The 16,057-nt window shown below is 37.4% G+C and overlaps 1 protein-coding gene across 4 annotated transcripts in view; it reads right to left on the bottom strand.

Annotated features, from left to right (window-relative positions):
* CCDC191 (coiled-coil domain containing 191) overlaps positions 1-16,057 on the bottom strand; it is an 85,678-nt gene that overhangs the window by 65,730 nt on the left and 3,891 nt on the right. For 3 of the 4 annotated variants that reach the window (XM_012787557.3, XM_012787554.3, XM_076001565.1), the window contains exons 3-5: positions 11,628-11,769; positions 7,241-7,384; positions 1,352-1,530 (exon numbers count right to left, since the gene is read on the bottom strand). In XM_012787557.3, coding sequence (XP_012643011.2) covers positions 1,352-1,530; positions 7,241-7,384; positions 11,628-11,769 — 465 coding nt within the window. The remainder of the gene's footprint in view (positions 1-1,351; positions 1,531-7,240; positions 7,385-11,627; positions 11,770-16,057) is intronic. The other variant, XM_012787556.3, reaches the window with a different exon arrangement.

A 16,057-nucleotide genomic window follows, 5' to 3' on the forward strand; every position in this document is an offset into this window, starting at 1 on the left:
TTTGTTTAGTGGGTAAGTGCCAATACAAAATTTTAGATGAAGTCAGATGAAGATGACTCAAATCATCAAGGAGTGATTTGCATCACAGAGAAACTGATAATCTAATGGGCCAAATCCTGAGTTCTGGATTCTTATTTAGTAATTATTTCCCACCCATGAGACTGTCCAAGGTATACATTACTGCTTTTACTTAGGCCCTGTCTGCATTCTAATTATAAGTCAAGAAAGAATAGGGATACTTTTTGGAGGCTCCATTGTGAAGGATAGAACAGTGATTTATTTCCTTAAGGAGGAGCACAACTCTTTATTCATTTCTATTATTATTTAAATATACCAGTGATTCTGGATCATATTTGGAAACTAAAAATGTGAATAAGCACATTCACTTTTTTCAAACCTATTAATTCTTTAGAGGACTTCCTAGCTAGGTACAAATTTCCTTCCTGCTTCACTTAACTTTACCCTTATCTTACTCTCTAGTTGTGATAAGACTTCTAGACAATGGATACATATCTTATAGAATCTTCTTCCCTCTCTTTTGTCATAAATCTAAACCAGAATCATACTTCTACCCGTTGCTCCAACATCCCCAGTGCTGAGGCATATCTGAATGATTTAATGATTTAAAGCAGTGATTTTCAAATTAGCAATCAGAAATTCACTGTTATAAAAAAGCACACACATGTACAGACATTAATGCCAGTTTAGTCTTAGTTCTGGACATATGGTAAAGACTCGGTCATTCTGATTCTCTGAGGCTCCTTTACAAAGTGTTGGGATACCAGTCTTTTTCCTATAACCTATTCCCTTTGGAGAAAAAAAAAAGTTCCCACATGCCTTTCTAATTCAAAACAGATGAACTAGATTTAATTCAGATCTTTCCGCCTTTTAAAATTATAATCACAAAATGAGTGAATTTCAGTTGTCTAGAAAAGAATTATCTTTACAAAATTGACCAGAATATTCATAATATTAATATACTGATGTCTCAATACAAAACCAAATTCAAGCAATCTACATATTTATAATTGGAAGTACCACATTCGGAGTCCAGAGAGCTCACCATTACGCAGGGAGCCGGAAGTACCACATTCTAACAAAGTTTGCCTCTATAGTCTTAGGCAAAAATCAATTAATCTTTTTTTGGTTATTTCTTAAATTGTTTCCTCCCCTCAGTTTATGAGAATTATTTTTCTTCTGAAGTTCTTATATTTTATTTTTATTCTTTCTAACCAAACCACAGATGGCACCCTTTTTCATAATAAAGCCTATGTCTTTATTTAAGCTTATTAAATGTGTTACACAAAGACTGCTTCCTGTTATCCATTTTAATTTTGTTTTTCCCTCCCACCTGCTTATGTCTCATCTCCATGGTAAGACGAGGATCCTTCTGCTGCTTCTTGTCTTGGTTTTCCTTCCTTCCAAGATCTTCCAACATCCCAGAATCCACCACATCTTTATGAAGCAGATGGTCTATAAATTTTTGAACTGTGGTACTTTCCTCTTCTTCCTCCAAATAGCCATATAAATCTGGGGGAAACAGAACAACAACAAAAAAAGGGAAATTTTTAAAAAATGTAATTTTAGTGTAATATTCATATTTATATAAAGAATCCTAGTACAGTAAAAATACAAAGCTGTGAGTGTTCAAAAAATAGTAACTGATAATGCCAATTGGATGAGTGTAGCTCTGAGCAATTACCTTCAACTAAGAGGGAAAAAGCTCCACTTCTCAGGAATTGCCCTCACCGAAGTCACTAAAAACTCCTTCAATGCCAAATCTAAGATATTACATCAGTGTAAACAACTTGAGAACTCTACTGCTTTTTTTAAAAAAAAGCTTTACTGTGGTATCATTGGCATACAATAACCTGCACATACTATTTAAAATCTACAATAAATTTTGACATATGGATATGCCACTAAAACCATCACGCTAGTCAAGATAATGAACATACCGATCAACTCCCAAAATCTCCTCATGCTGATCTGTAGTCTCTTCCTCTCACTCTACACCATTCTCTCTGCCCTGCTTCAGGTAAGCACAGACATGTTTTCTGTCACTACAGATTAATTTGCATTTTCTAGAATTTCACATCAATTAAATCATATACTATGTACCCTTTTTTTGGTTTGGCTTCCTTTACTCAGTATAATTATTCTGAGATTCATTCATGCTGTATGTATCAATAGTTTATTGCTTTTCATTGCTGAGTAGTACCTCATGGTATGGATATACTACATTTGTCTATTCACTCATCTGTTGATGAGCATTTGAATTGCTTCCAGATTTTGGCTATTACAAATAAAGCTGTTAGAAACATTGTGTACAGTCGGTGGTGCCTGTGGGGGATTCATTCCAGGACCTCCCAGGAATACCCAAATCTGAGGATGTTCCAGTCCCTGCTATAAAATAGCATAGTATGTGCATATAACCTACCCATATCCTCTTTTATGCTTTAAATCATCTCTAGCTTACTTATAATATATCTAATAATGTAAATAGCTGTTATGTTGTATTGTTTATGGCAGGGGTCCTCAAACTTTTTAAACAGGGGCCAGTTCACTGTCCCTCAGATCGTTGGAGAGTGCGCACTGTGGGCCCGGGGAGAGTCGGCTGCTAAGCAGGACAGGCAGCTGCAGCAAAAATACCCAGCTGGCTGGATAAATGTCCTAGGTGGGCGGCATGTGGCCCATGGGCCGTAGTTTGAGGATGTCTGGTTTATGGAATAATGGCAAGGAAAAAAGTCTGTACAGATACAGTACAAATGCAATTTTTTCCCCAATGTTTTCAATGTGCAGTTGTTTGAATCCACAAATACAGAACCTATGGAACACAGGATTTCCTTTCTGTTGGGAAAATGCCTAGGAGTGGAATGATTGGATCATATGATAACTATATGCTTCACTTTTTAAGAAACTGTCAAACTGTTGTCCAAAGTGGTTATGTAATTTTACATTCCCACCAGCACTTTGAAAATGTTCTAGTTCTTCTATATCCTTACTAATACTTGGCATGGTCAGTCTTTCGAATTTAAGCCATTTTAATAAATATGCAGTGGTAACTCATTGTAGTTTTAATTCACATTTCCCTAATGACTAATGATACTAAATATCTTCCTTGTTGATGTTTTTTAGTTCTTCTATAGATTTTTGAAAGTGGGGTGCTGAAGTCTCCAACTAAAGTTATGTGTCAAATAACAACATTTCAGTCAACGAGGGGCAGCATATATGAAGGTGGCCACATGAGATTATAATGAAGCTGAAAAATTCCTATTGTCTAGTGATGCTGCCATGGTAACAGTGGAGTGCAATGTATTATTATTCATGAGTTTGTGGTGATGGTGGTGTAAATAAACCTACTAAGCAGCCAATCATATAAAAGTACAGCAATGCAATTATGTACAGTACATAATACTTGATAATAAACGACTGTTACTGGTTTATGTGTTTACTCTACTATACTTTTTATCGTTATTTTAGATTATTTTAGAGTGTACTCCTACTTACATATAAAAAAAAGGCAACTGTAAAACAGCAGGTCTTTCAGGACTATTCCAGAAGATGGCATTATCATCAGCGGAGAAGACAGCTCCATGTGTGTTTTTCCCCCTGAAGACCTTCCAGTGGGACAAGACGTGGAGGTGGAAGACAGTGATACTGACGATCCTGACCCCGTGTAGGCCTAGACTAATGTGTGTCTTTATGTCTTAGTTTTTAACAAAATAGATTAAAAAGTAAAAGAAAACTGGCCGGGCGCGGTGGCTCACGCCTGTAATCCTAGCTCTTGGGAGGCCGAGGCGGGCGGATTGCTCAAGGTCAGGAGTTCAAAACCAGCCTGAGCAAGAGCGAGACCCCGTCTCTACTATAAATAGAAAGAAATTAATTGGCCAACTGATATATATATAAAAAACTAGCCGGGCATGGTGGCGCATGCCTGTAGTCCCAGCTACTCGGGAGGCTGAGGCAGAAGGATCGCTCGAGCCCAGGAGTTTGAGGTTCTGTGAGCTAGGCTGACGCCATGGCACTCACTCTAGCCTGGACAACAAAGCGAGACTCTGTCTCAAAAAAAAAAAAAAAAGTAAAAGAAAACTAAAAATAGAAAAAAGAATAAGAATATAAAGAAAGAAAATATTTTTTGTACAGTTGTTGACGTGTTTGTGTTTTAAGCTAAGTGTTACTACAAAAGAGTCAAAAAGTTAAAAAAAATTAAAAAGTTTATAAAGTAAGAAAGTTATGGTCAGCTAAGATTAATTTATTATTGAAGAAAGAAAGATGTTTTTATAAATTTAGTATAGCCTAAGTACACAGTGTTTATAATGTCTACAGTAATATATAGTAAGTAATATCATAGGCCTTCACATTCACTCACCATTCACTCACTGACTCACCCAGAGCAACTTCCTGTCCTGAAAATTCCATTCATGGTAAGTGCCCTATACAGGTGTACCATCTTTTATACACTGTATTTTTACTCTACCTTTTCTATGTTTAGATATATTTAGATACCCAAATACTTCCCATTGTGTTACAACTGCCTACAGTATTCACAGTATTCAGTACAATAATGTGCTGTACAAGTTTGTAGCCCAGGAGCAATAGTCTATATGATATAGCCTGGGTGTACAGTAGGCTCTACTACTTAGCGTTTTTTTTTTTGTTTGTTTTTGTTTTTTTTTGAGACAGAGTCTCACTCTGTTGTCTAGGCTAGAGTGCCATGGCATCAGCCTAGCTCACAGCAACCTCAAACTCCTGGGCTCAAGCAATCCTCCTGCCTCAGCCTCCTGAGTAGCTGGGACTACAGGCATGCACCACCATGCCTGCCTAAATTTTTTCTCTATATATTTTTAGTTTGTCAATTAATTTCTTTCTATTTTGCTTAGGCTGGTTTCGAACTCCTGACCTTTAGCGATCCTCCCACCTCGGCCTCCTAGATACCACCTAGGTTTTTGTAAGTACAATCACGAAATTGCCTAGCAATACATTTCTCAGAACTTATCTCCCTTTTTAAGTGACATATGACTGTATTATTATTGAATTATTTATTCCTTTCTTCAATTTTGTCAGTTTTTGCTTTATGTATTTGGCAACTCTTCTGTCAAGTATATATATGTTTATAATTATGTTTCTTGATAAATTGACCCTTTTAATTTATATTTAGAAGGTATATTTTTTGTCTCTAGTAACAATATTTTTATCTTAAAAAGTCTATTTTTTTTCTAGTATAAATATAGCCATTCCAGCTCTCTTTTGGTTTGCATGGTATATCTCTTTTCATTCTTTTACTTTCAGTCTATTTATGTCTTAAATCTAAAGTATGTCTCTTGCAGATAGCATATAGGTAGGTCATGTATTTTTAATCCATTCTGCCAATCTCTGCCTTTGGACTGGAGTGTTTAATTAAATCCATTTATATTTAATGTAATTCTTGATACAGTAAGGTTCATGTTTATCATTTTGGTACTTGTTTTTTAGATGTCTTATATAAATGCCCTTTATCAAGTTGAGGAATTTCTCTTCTATTATCAGTTTGCTGAAAGTTTTTATCAGAAATGAATGCTGGATTTTGTCAAGTGCTTTTTCTGTGTCCATTGAGATAATCATATGTAAATTAATATTTTGGTAAAAATCCTTTTTAATGATTACATAATATTTTGTTCCATATTTTGATTTAAAAAACCCCAACTGTACCAGCATAACATGATTGAGTCCTGGTATGATACTAGATGATAACAGCCAATCTAAGTAACGGGATATAACTACATCTATTAGCACCATATCAAAAGAAGTAATAGTTTCACTATGTTCCATATATTTTCTTTAGAACAAATATGAAATATTGACATCTCCCACTGTAATAATGACATTAATAAACTAGGAAATATCCAAAAGACAGCACTAGGATGATAAGATCTAGAAACCATGTTATAAAGAATTGTTGAAAATACTGGTGCTATTTAATCTGGAAACATCAAAGCATACAAGTAATCAGATATGATTACAATTCCCACAAAAAATGAAAAAGACTGTTCTTGAGAGAGAACATGTTATTTTCTATTGCACTAAAGGGTAAAAAGTTACTAAGGACAAAATCTCAGTTCCCCTAAACAAGAAATTCTACAAGGATTAGGGCCTCACAACAGCTGAATGGGTTCCCCCCAATTGTACGCTCCCCATCCTGGGAGGTGTTCAGGCAGAGATGACATCACCACGTGTCAGGTTAGAGACATCGCAGAAGGATTTCTATCTGAGTAGGAAAGGAAGGTGGATCAGACTAGGTGATCTGAAGGATTCTTCTAACTTTAAGAGATCATGATTTTGTGATACCCCTGCTGGGATTTTGTAGAGCCCTAAATAAGGGGGATGATGCCAGGTGTGTTCACTAAGAGTGTTTGAGTCATGCAGGAAGAACTGCCCCCAATATCGCCATGCCTATCCCTATGCTTAGAAGTAAAAACCTCAGACTCCTGAGGGCATTTGAAGAACCCTCCTCACAAGATAGCCATCTAACTCGCCTATCACTAGCTCTGCACACAATAGTGGTTTTTTTCTCTGGAAAACCAAACCTAGAAAAGTAATAACCTCCCTTATAAGTGATAATTAATAAAGATAACTAGGAAGCATCTTGTAAATATAAAAATGATATATGAATACTTAAATGTAGTCTCTATCAAAGTAAATAGTCCAGTGATATATGGGGAAGGGGCACTCTTACACAGCATTAATTGCTATTAATGTGTTACAGATATAGCCAGCCTTCCCCACCCATGGGTTCTGCATCCCTAGATTCAACCAACCATGGGTTGAAAATATTCTAAAGAAAATAAAAAATAAAAAGTAACAATAAAATAATAAAAATTACAAATAAAAAATACAGTATAGCAATTATTTATATAGCCTTTACAATGTATTAGGTATGATAAGTAATCTACAGATGAAGTATATGGGAGGATGTGTATAGAGCACCCAAGGATTTTGGTATATGAGGGGGAACCATAGAACCAATCATCCCTCATAGATACCAAGGGACAACTGTAATAGAATATTTTAGTTTAAAAAAAACCCTGAATTTACTGAAGATATAAGTAATCTGCATTCAATCATAACAAATTAAAACCAATAATAAAACTAAGCAAAACACAGAAAAATCAAATATATATCATTTATCATCAAAACAATTATAAATACTTAGAGACATTCATTAGATATTAAAGCTTAGAACAATCAGATAAGTTCTTACCATCAAACTTGTCATATTTCAAATGGCCATGAGCTTCTGGCATAAGAGTGATACTTGACACAGTGTTTTCAGCATCACCTTCTCCATCACTTGCTAATTCTTGCTTAAATTTGGTGTCTAACCAGTCATTGACCAACTCCTGAGCTATCAATAAAACAAAAACATCTTTTAAATATTTCAATTACTTCATAGACTTTCTTCATTCACTGTTTTCATTAATTCAATAAATATTAATTGAGCACTTATCATGTGTCAAGTACTATTCCTAGATGCTGGAAATATAGCAGTGAACAAAACTGGAAAAATAAACTCTACCAATGTGAAGCTTACATTTTAATTGGGGAAGAGAGCCAATAAATATATAAGGGAAAAACAAAGCAGGGAAAGGAGAAAAAGAATGCAAGAAATAGAATATGGGTGTTGTAGTTTTAAGATATTGGCGCAAAGATGGGAAGGCAGTGAGGGAGTAAGCCATGTAGATATATAAGGGAATATTCTATGCAGAGAGAAAGAAAGTACAAAGGCCCTAAGCAGGAGTATCTAGAGTGCTGAAAAAACAGTAAGCAGGCCAGCATGGCTGAAGATGAGTGAGAGGGAGAATAGTAGATGAGGTAGAAGCAGGCATGGATCAGGCTTAGAGCAGTGGTTATAAACTGGGGGGAACCTTGCCCTCCAGTGGACATAGCACAATGTCTGAAGCCATTTTTCCTTGTCCCATTTGGAAGATGTGAAACTAGCATCTGCAGGAGTCCTCAAACTGTGGCCCGAGGGCCACATGCAGCCTGCTAAGGACATTTATCCTGTCCACCGGGTGTTTTTGCTGCCGCTGCCTGTCCTGCTTAGCAACCAATTCATCCTGGGCCCACAGTGCACATGAGTGGAATGTGCGCCACACTCTCCAATGGCCCTCCAACTGTCTGAGGGACAGTGAACTGGCCCCCTGTTTAAAAAGTTTCAGGACCCCTAGTGGCCAGGGATGCTGATAAGTATCCTACAATTCACAGGACAGCCCCTTCCACAACAAAATTTCTCTAGCCCCAAATGTCAATAGTCCTGTGGTCGAAATCTCCTTTAGACACTATTCTAGGTACTTGAGCTTTTCTACTCTGACCACGATGGGAATCCACAGGAGGGCTGTGAGCAAAGAGGTGATATATTTTAAAAGGATCACTGACCATGATGTTAAAATGAACTATAGGGAACAAGCACTTAAGCAGGGAACACTAATTGGGAAACAAACACAATAATCCAGGCAAGAGGTGATGGTGGCCTAGATTTGGAGTGGAGGTATTAAAAATGATTCTAGGAAAAAAATGTTTGGAGGTAGAATTAACATGACTTGCTGATGAACTGGATATGGGATGCCAGAGAGAGAAATCTACATCTTTTGGCTTAAGCAACTGCAAAGATGGAGATGCCATTTACTTAGATGTGGAAGACCAAGGGAGCAGCAAGTTTAGGGGGAAGGATTTTAGACATGTTAGGTTTGAGATGTTTATGAAACATCCACAGAGGGGTGTCAAATATGGTATTGGTTACAATATTCTGGGTTTCAGGGGGGAAGTCCAACCTGAAGAAATAAGTGAAGGAGTTGTCAGCACACAGGTTGTATCTAAAGCCATAAAGTGGATGAGGTTTCCAAAGGTAGAGGGAAGATAGAAAAGAGGTTCAAGGACTGAGCCTTGAGGAACTCTAGCATATAGGAGCTGAAGAGATAAGGTAGAATCAAGAAAGATGACTAAGAAGGAGAGGTAGGAGGAAAATCAAATTGTGAAATCCTGAAAGCTAACTTCCATTTGGATTTCTTTTTTAACAATACTGAGAAAATTTTCTTAAATTATATAGGTATTATATAGGTATAGGGGAAAATGCCCACTTTAGCATTATCTTCATTGTTATCATTATGAAATAGCTCTTATGTGGGGGGAATGGGGATTTCAAAGAAGAAAAACATCTATTTTAGCATTACCTTCATCATTGTTATCATTATTGCACAGATCTTAGGAAATGGGGTATTTATATTAAACGATGTCAAGAGGCATTTAAAATAAATAAGAAAACAATAATCAGAGTAATAGAAACTAAATGTAAAAAATATACACTATTGGCTTTCAGAGCAAGGTAGAGGGAGAAAGATTTATTGATTAATCCTTATATACAATAATTCAGACCTTTATGTATATAATAATTTAAATGTAAATAATTTAGATCTACTAAGTGCCAATCATTGGTAAATGGGGATTTACTATAAAATGTCCCCTAAAAACAAAGGACACTTGCCTTGGAGAGTTAAACTATAGAAACACCTCACATCAGATCAGAGAAGTACATAAGCCATCTTAAAGCAGAGTTTTTCAAAGAATATTCCTCAGAACACTAGCTCTTGTAGAATATTAATATAGTTGATGAAAGGAGAAAGAATGATATAAATCTTTGAAAGCCATTTTCTATCCATACATTAGCACTTCCTAAATATGAATCACTAGTTTCTCAGGATATTAATAGGTATTTTCAGGATAAAAATAAGTTCATGGTCTAGGAAGCTTGGGAAATGGGGTAAGTAGACATTTCTTTTTAACTGCAGGACTTCTCAGAACCCTTAATAGGCAAAGTATATCATGTATCCCTATTGGTAGTGGGGGGGTAGGGTGGGCAAGATCAGCCCTGCCAATTTCGGAATCAATTTCATTCCTCTATCTCCAGTACTACCAACCACTTGAGATCAATAGCCATTACTGCTCACCCAGACTACTGCAATAGCCTTCCAGTTGTTGCCCCTTTCCCTCTTTTTCTTCCCTCTAATCCATTCTTCACATATTTAAAAAATTGTCCTATTAATATTATATATCTACTTAAAACTCTTTGATGCCATCCTATCATACTCAAAGTAAAATCTAAATTCTTTCCCCAGGACTACAAAGGCCTTATGTGATATGTCTTCTGCTCATTCCTGCAAGCTCATCTGTATTGGGAAGGTCTAGTCATGTGGGTCTTCCTCCAGTTCCTCAAGTACGCCGGGCTTGTCTGTATGTTAGTTCTCTTTTTTTTTTTTTTTTCTCCAAGGTTTTTTTTTTTTTATTTTGGCATATTATGGGGGTACAGATTTTAAGGTTTCAATAAATGCCCATTTCCCCCCTCCCCCCAAAAGTCTGAGTCTCCATCATGACCATCCCCCAGATGGTGCACATCTCACTCATTATATATGTATATACCCGCCCCCCTCCCCCCTCCCACCTGCCCAATGCCCTATTACTATAGTACCTATGTGTCCACTTAGGTGCTACTCAGTTAATACCAGTTTGCTGGAGAATATATCTGGTGCTTGTTTTTCCATTCTTGGGATACTTCACTTAGTAGTATGGGTTCCAGCTCTAACCAGGAAAATATAAGATGTGCTATATCACCATTGTTTCTTAGAGCTGAATAGTACTCCATGGTATACATATACCACATTTTATTAATCCATTCTTGGATTGATGGGCACTTGGGCTGTTTCCACAGCCTTGCAATTATGAATTGTGCTGCTATAAACATTCGTGTATGTTAGTTCTTGACACCACCTTTCACTCTGCCTAAAATGCTCTCCGCCACCACTGGTCAGCTGCCTCTCTGTTATTCAGGTTCAAAATTGAATGACATATCACTACCTGATAATTTGTTTTTCATTTTCTTTATTCCCACTCTAGAATGTATACTTCATGAAAGCAAGGGCTTTGCTTCTCTTGTTCATAACCAGTACTTCCAATGCCTAAAACAGTACCTGACACAGTAAGAATTAAGAATATGTGTTGAATAAATGAAAAAATAAATAGAATAATTGGAGACATAAATAATTCAAAAGGAAGCTGGCTTGCAGGACATCACTCTCTGACTTTCCTCCTACCTCAGTGGCCTCCCCTTCTCAGTCTCCTTTGCTGGTTCCTCCTGATCCCTTCAATCCCTAAATGGCAGAGTTCCCCAGGGTATCAGTAACTAAAACACTGAATTCCAGAAGAGTAAATGCTTTTGAAAGATAGCAAGGTTAGACTGATTTTAGGATCTCTTTATCAGGAACAAAATTGATTCATCAACTGTGGTCAAAGTATCTTTACAATACCAGATAAAATTAAGATGCCATCATCTGTGCCATAGGACTAGTTAACTCCAGTTAACTAGTTACATCAAACTGCCTCTGGATGTGGTCTATTTCAGGAAATAAAATGGGCCTTAAATATAGCCTTACTTATAATCTTAGAGTTAACTCCAGAGTAAATTAGCTTCAGGGCAGTAGAAAGAAAGAAAAATTAAGCACAAGATTTTTAAAAAGTTTCCATCCCCTACAATGAAATGCATTATGGGTTATGCTTTAAGAATTGTTAACATCACAGCAAAAAATACATTCTCTCACCTTCTGTGTAGACTTCATCATGATTCTCTATTTGTTCAGATATTTCCAAATCTCTGATTTGGCTCCAAAACCTTCCAGGTATGTCTGAATTTCTGGCAGGAAATGCGTTCAAAACTGCAAGTTCTGAGGCTTTTTCCATTCTCTTCAATATAACAGAAGAAATTCCATTAAGACGACGATGAGTTTGTTCAGGGTTAGAGAATTTCTGTCCTATTCAAGAATCTGACTTTCTACCAACTACTAAGATTCTTTCATTTTTCCATTTTTGAAGGAGCTTTGAGGTTTAAACATCCACCCCAAATAACTTTTTGGTTTCATATATAATATTAAATTACTTGCAGAGTTTTACCAGGTTCTAACAAGTATTCACAATGCTTATATTTGAACCAAAGGTTGTTTAAACTTTAGATAACTTTTGTTTAGGGCATTAGTAATGGGATTCTGAGACCTGGATATTTTATTTTAAATAAAAATTTAGTATTTTATTAGTTTGCATGCCACTATGACTTGCAAATGAATATGAACCAGAAGCAGAGTAATTACAACTTCCTCAAATTACTACTCCTGAAAGGAGCCTCCCATCATCTATATATTAGGCAAACTAGAAGTTCAATAAAATTGGGCTGAACAGAGTCACTGAACTGTAGTCATCCAGAATATTTCAACTCAACAGTCAGAGTCCAGTAAAAACACTACCAAATCAACAGGATTGGGCAAAGGAATGGAGGAGGTGAGCAAACTGCCTTAGCATTTTGATTTACCTGCACAGTATAAAAAACCTTATTTTACAACTAAATCCCTGACTTTCCCCCTCCCCACAAACCTGCTTTCCCCCGTGCTTGCAACTCAGGTAGTGACAACTCTTCTTTCAGTTGCTCAAACTTTAGACAAAACCTTTGGAGTCCTCTTTAATCCAATCTCTCTCTCTCTCACTTACAATCTGTCAGGAAATATGTTGACTCTAATTTCAGAAAATATCCAGAATCTGACCCCTTCCCATCACTTCCACTGCTATCACTTTGGTCCAAAGCACAATTTCCTCAACAGGTTTTCTGGCATAGCCTCTCACCATAGCAGTGAGAGATCCCTTTAAAATGGAAGCCATATCATGTTATAATTCCACCCAAAATTGGGAGCTTCGGTGGCTCCCAATATCAGTCAGAACAAAAGTCAAAGACCTTATAATGTGCTTCAAGGTCCTGTGCCACCAGGCCCTTCGTGAGCTCTCCAACCTCCTTGCCTGCTGCTCATCCCTTTGCTCACTCTGTTTCAGCCACGCTGACCTCCTTGTTTGTTCCTCCTCAAATATGTCAAGTGTGTGCCACAGGGCCTTTGCCCTTACTTCCCCTCTGCTAGATCTGCTCTCCTACAGGTATCCATATGACTCCCTCACTTTCTCAAGTCCTTGCTCAAATGTCACTTTCTCAAGCCATCTCTGACCACCCTATGTGAAACTATAACCACTCTCCTATGGTTCACCTTCTCCTCCTTCTTTATAGCACTTATCACCCTATATTTTATCATTTATTGTCTCCTTCGTGTAGAATGGTAGCAGGGATTATTGTCTTCTCAGAATTGAACCCCTACCACCTAGAACAGTGCTAGGCACTTAACTACTTTGGTATGGCGCTCACCGGCCTCGAAACCTTGCCCACAGCTGGCACTAACAGTCCGCACGACAGTTTGTGCTGTGCATTTACTATGAATCCATTTTGCTCTTGTGTGATGAGGAAAGCTTTAAAGCACTGAAAGCTTGTTTTACTTTACAGGCAACTTTCCTTATAATGTACATCAGAATAGGTAACATATAATGTTTCATTATGTTTTTTTTTTTTTTTTTGAGACAGAGTCTCGCTTTGTTGCCCTGGCTAGAGTGAGTGCTGTGGCGTCAGCCTAGCTCACAGCAACCTCAAACTCCTGGGCTCAAGCAATCCTGCTGCCTCAGCCTCCCAAGTAGCTGGGACTACAGGCATGCGCCACCATGCCCGGCTAATTTTTTCTATATATATTAGTTGGCCAATTAATTTCTTTCTATTTATAGTAGAGATGGGGTCTCGCTCTTGCTCAGGCTGGTTTTGAACTCCTGACCTCGAGCAATCCGCCCACCTCGGCCTCCCAGAGTGCTAGGATTACAGGCGTGAGCCACCGCGCCCGGCCCATTATGTTATTTTTAAATGTTCACAATTTTATTTTGATAAATGAAAAATTAGAAAAGTCATATCATGGCTGTTGGCTAAAATGGATGCTCGGCTGTGCGCCTTCATATCATGGCTGTCGGCTAAAGTCACTGTGCGTGTTCATCTATGGCTATCGACTATAGTCAACGCTCGTACAGAAGTGGTTCACAGGTGCCCAATAAATGTTAAAAGAATAAGTAAATGAAACATATTCAAAAAAGGTATACTTTCCTCTATTTATATTGTCACCTGACCTGTTTTGAAAATGAGTTTTTCTTTTGCCCTTTGTGGAAAGACTGGTAGTATCTCTGCCAAAAGTGGTGGGCTTTACTGTCCAAGTGCTCACGGGTTTCATATATTAGGTTCAAGTCAGACAGAAACAGAGGAATGAAGTTGAAAGGTCAAGGGTAATTTGAAAAAGATGTAGAAAACATAATACACAGGAAAAGATATGAACCAGAAGAAAGTATGATGTTATTAGAGTTACAGTCAAGAAAAATATCATTTACTCCTTATGAGGTCACTCTGCAGAGACCTGTTTTCCCATATTATGTCTCATAGTCTCTGTCTGATATGACCAAATTTATATTGGTGGTATATGACATTTATTGGATTTAAGGTTGGTTGATACATAGTCTTTCCTTTAGGTTCTTAAATTCTAAGACAGCAAGATGAATTTTGCATATACCAAATATATACACATATGTAAATAATATACAAATAAATTGATCAACCTTAATTTTTTGTTTGTTTGTTTGTTTTTTGAGACAGAGTCTCGCTTGTTGCCCAGGCTAGAGTGAGTGCCATGGCGTCAGCCTAGCTCACAGCAACCTCAAACTCCTGGGCTCAAGCAATCCTTCTGCCTCAGCCTCCCGAGTAGCTGGGACTACAGGCATGCACCACCATGCCCGGCTAATTTTATATATATATATTAGTTGGCCAATTAATTTCTTTCTATTTATAGTAGAGACGGGGTATTGCTCTTGCTCAGGCTGGTTTTGAACTCCTGACCTCGAGCAATCCGCCCACCTCGGCCTCCCAGAGTGCTAGGATTATAGGCTTGAGCCACCGCACCGGGCCAACCTTAATTTTTTAAACTAACACCCACAAACAAAAAATAAACAACAAACACAGCTATGTAGATTTATTTCCTCAGGCTACGAGTGAAAGAAATAAATATGTACGATGTGTCATCCTACCTGAGTTGGAATTTATACAGGTTCTTAACAGAAGAAGGTAGAGAGCTTGGGAGATAAGAAGAAGCAGATTGAAGGATAAAGAAGGATAGAATCCAGCACTGACAAATAAGGGAGTAAAGAGAAATGTCTGCTTGGCTTTAACAAGGCAAGTGATTTTGACATCATGTAAAATGAAGATCTGGGCCAGGTGTGGTGGTTCACACCTATAATCTTAGCACTCTGGGAGGCTAAGGAGGAAGGATCACCTGACGTCAGGAGATTGAGAACAGCACAAGAAAAATTGAGATCCCATCTCTACTAAAAATAGAAAAAATTAGCTGGGCATGGTAGTGCACATGTATAGTTCCAGCTACTTGGGAGGCTGAGATAGGAGGAACACTTGAGCCCAGGAATTTGAGGTTGCAGTGAGCTATGATGATGTCACTGCGCTTTAGTCCAGGCAAAAGAGTGAGACTCTGTCTCAAATAAATAAATAAAATGAAGATGGGGGAACTACTAGATGATACTAAGGATTATAAATAATCGCTGTATTTCTTTCTTTTAAAATATTACATCCTTACCATTTTTTCCAACTTATTCTTTCAGGACTTATTCCAAGTCCTGATTGAAGGCTAGCTCTGTTCCAGCACTGTTGTAGGCATTAATAGGAAACAGAAGTAAAAGTTTCTGTTCTTAAAAAGTTCCCTTTTTTTATATTTGGTTCCGCATGTCATCTGTGTAATAAACAACTCAAGAACAGTTCTAAAGCAATGCGGAGTGATTTAAAAGAACTGAATACCTTCAAAAGTTTATTGCTCAGTAACTATGTTATAAATAAGCATGTAATTTGTAAAGGAACTATCTCAGTTATTCCCATGATCTTATAAATGCTCAGTATGTGCTGCTTGTGTCCCATAGCATATATCAATTTCATGGTTCCCTCCAGATCCTTTGTAGCCTGTGGATGGATGACCATGGATGACAGACACAGCAGTTGCAATGTAATCCTTCATTTCCTCAAAACCAGGGGATATAAACATGAGTTTGACACACCCTCATGTGCACCCTCATGAGT

This window comes from Microcebus murinus, chromosome 1, assembly GCF_040939455.1.
Source record: "Microcebus murinus isolate Inina chromosome 1, M.murinus_Inina_mat1.0, whole genome shotgun sequence".
Taxonomy (NCBI): domain Eukaryota; kingdom Metazoa; phylum Chordata; class Mammalia; order Primates; family Cheirogaleidae; genus Microcebus; species Microcebus murinus.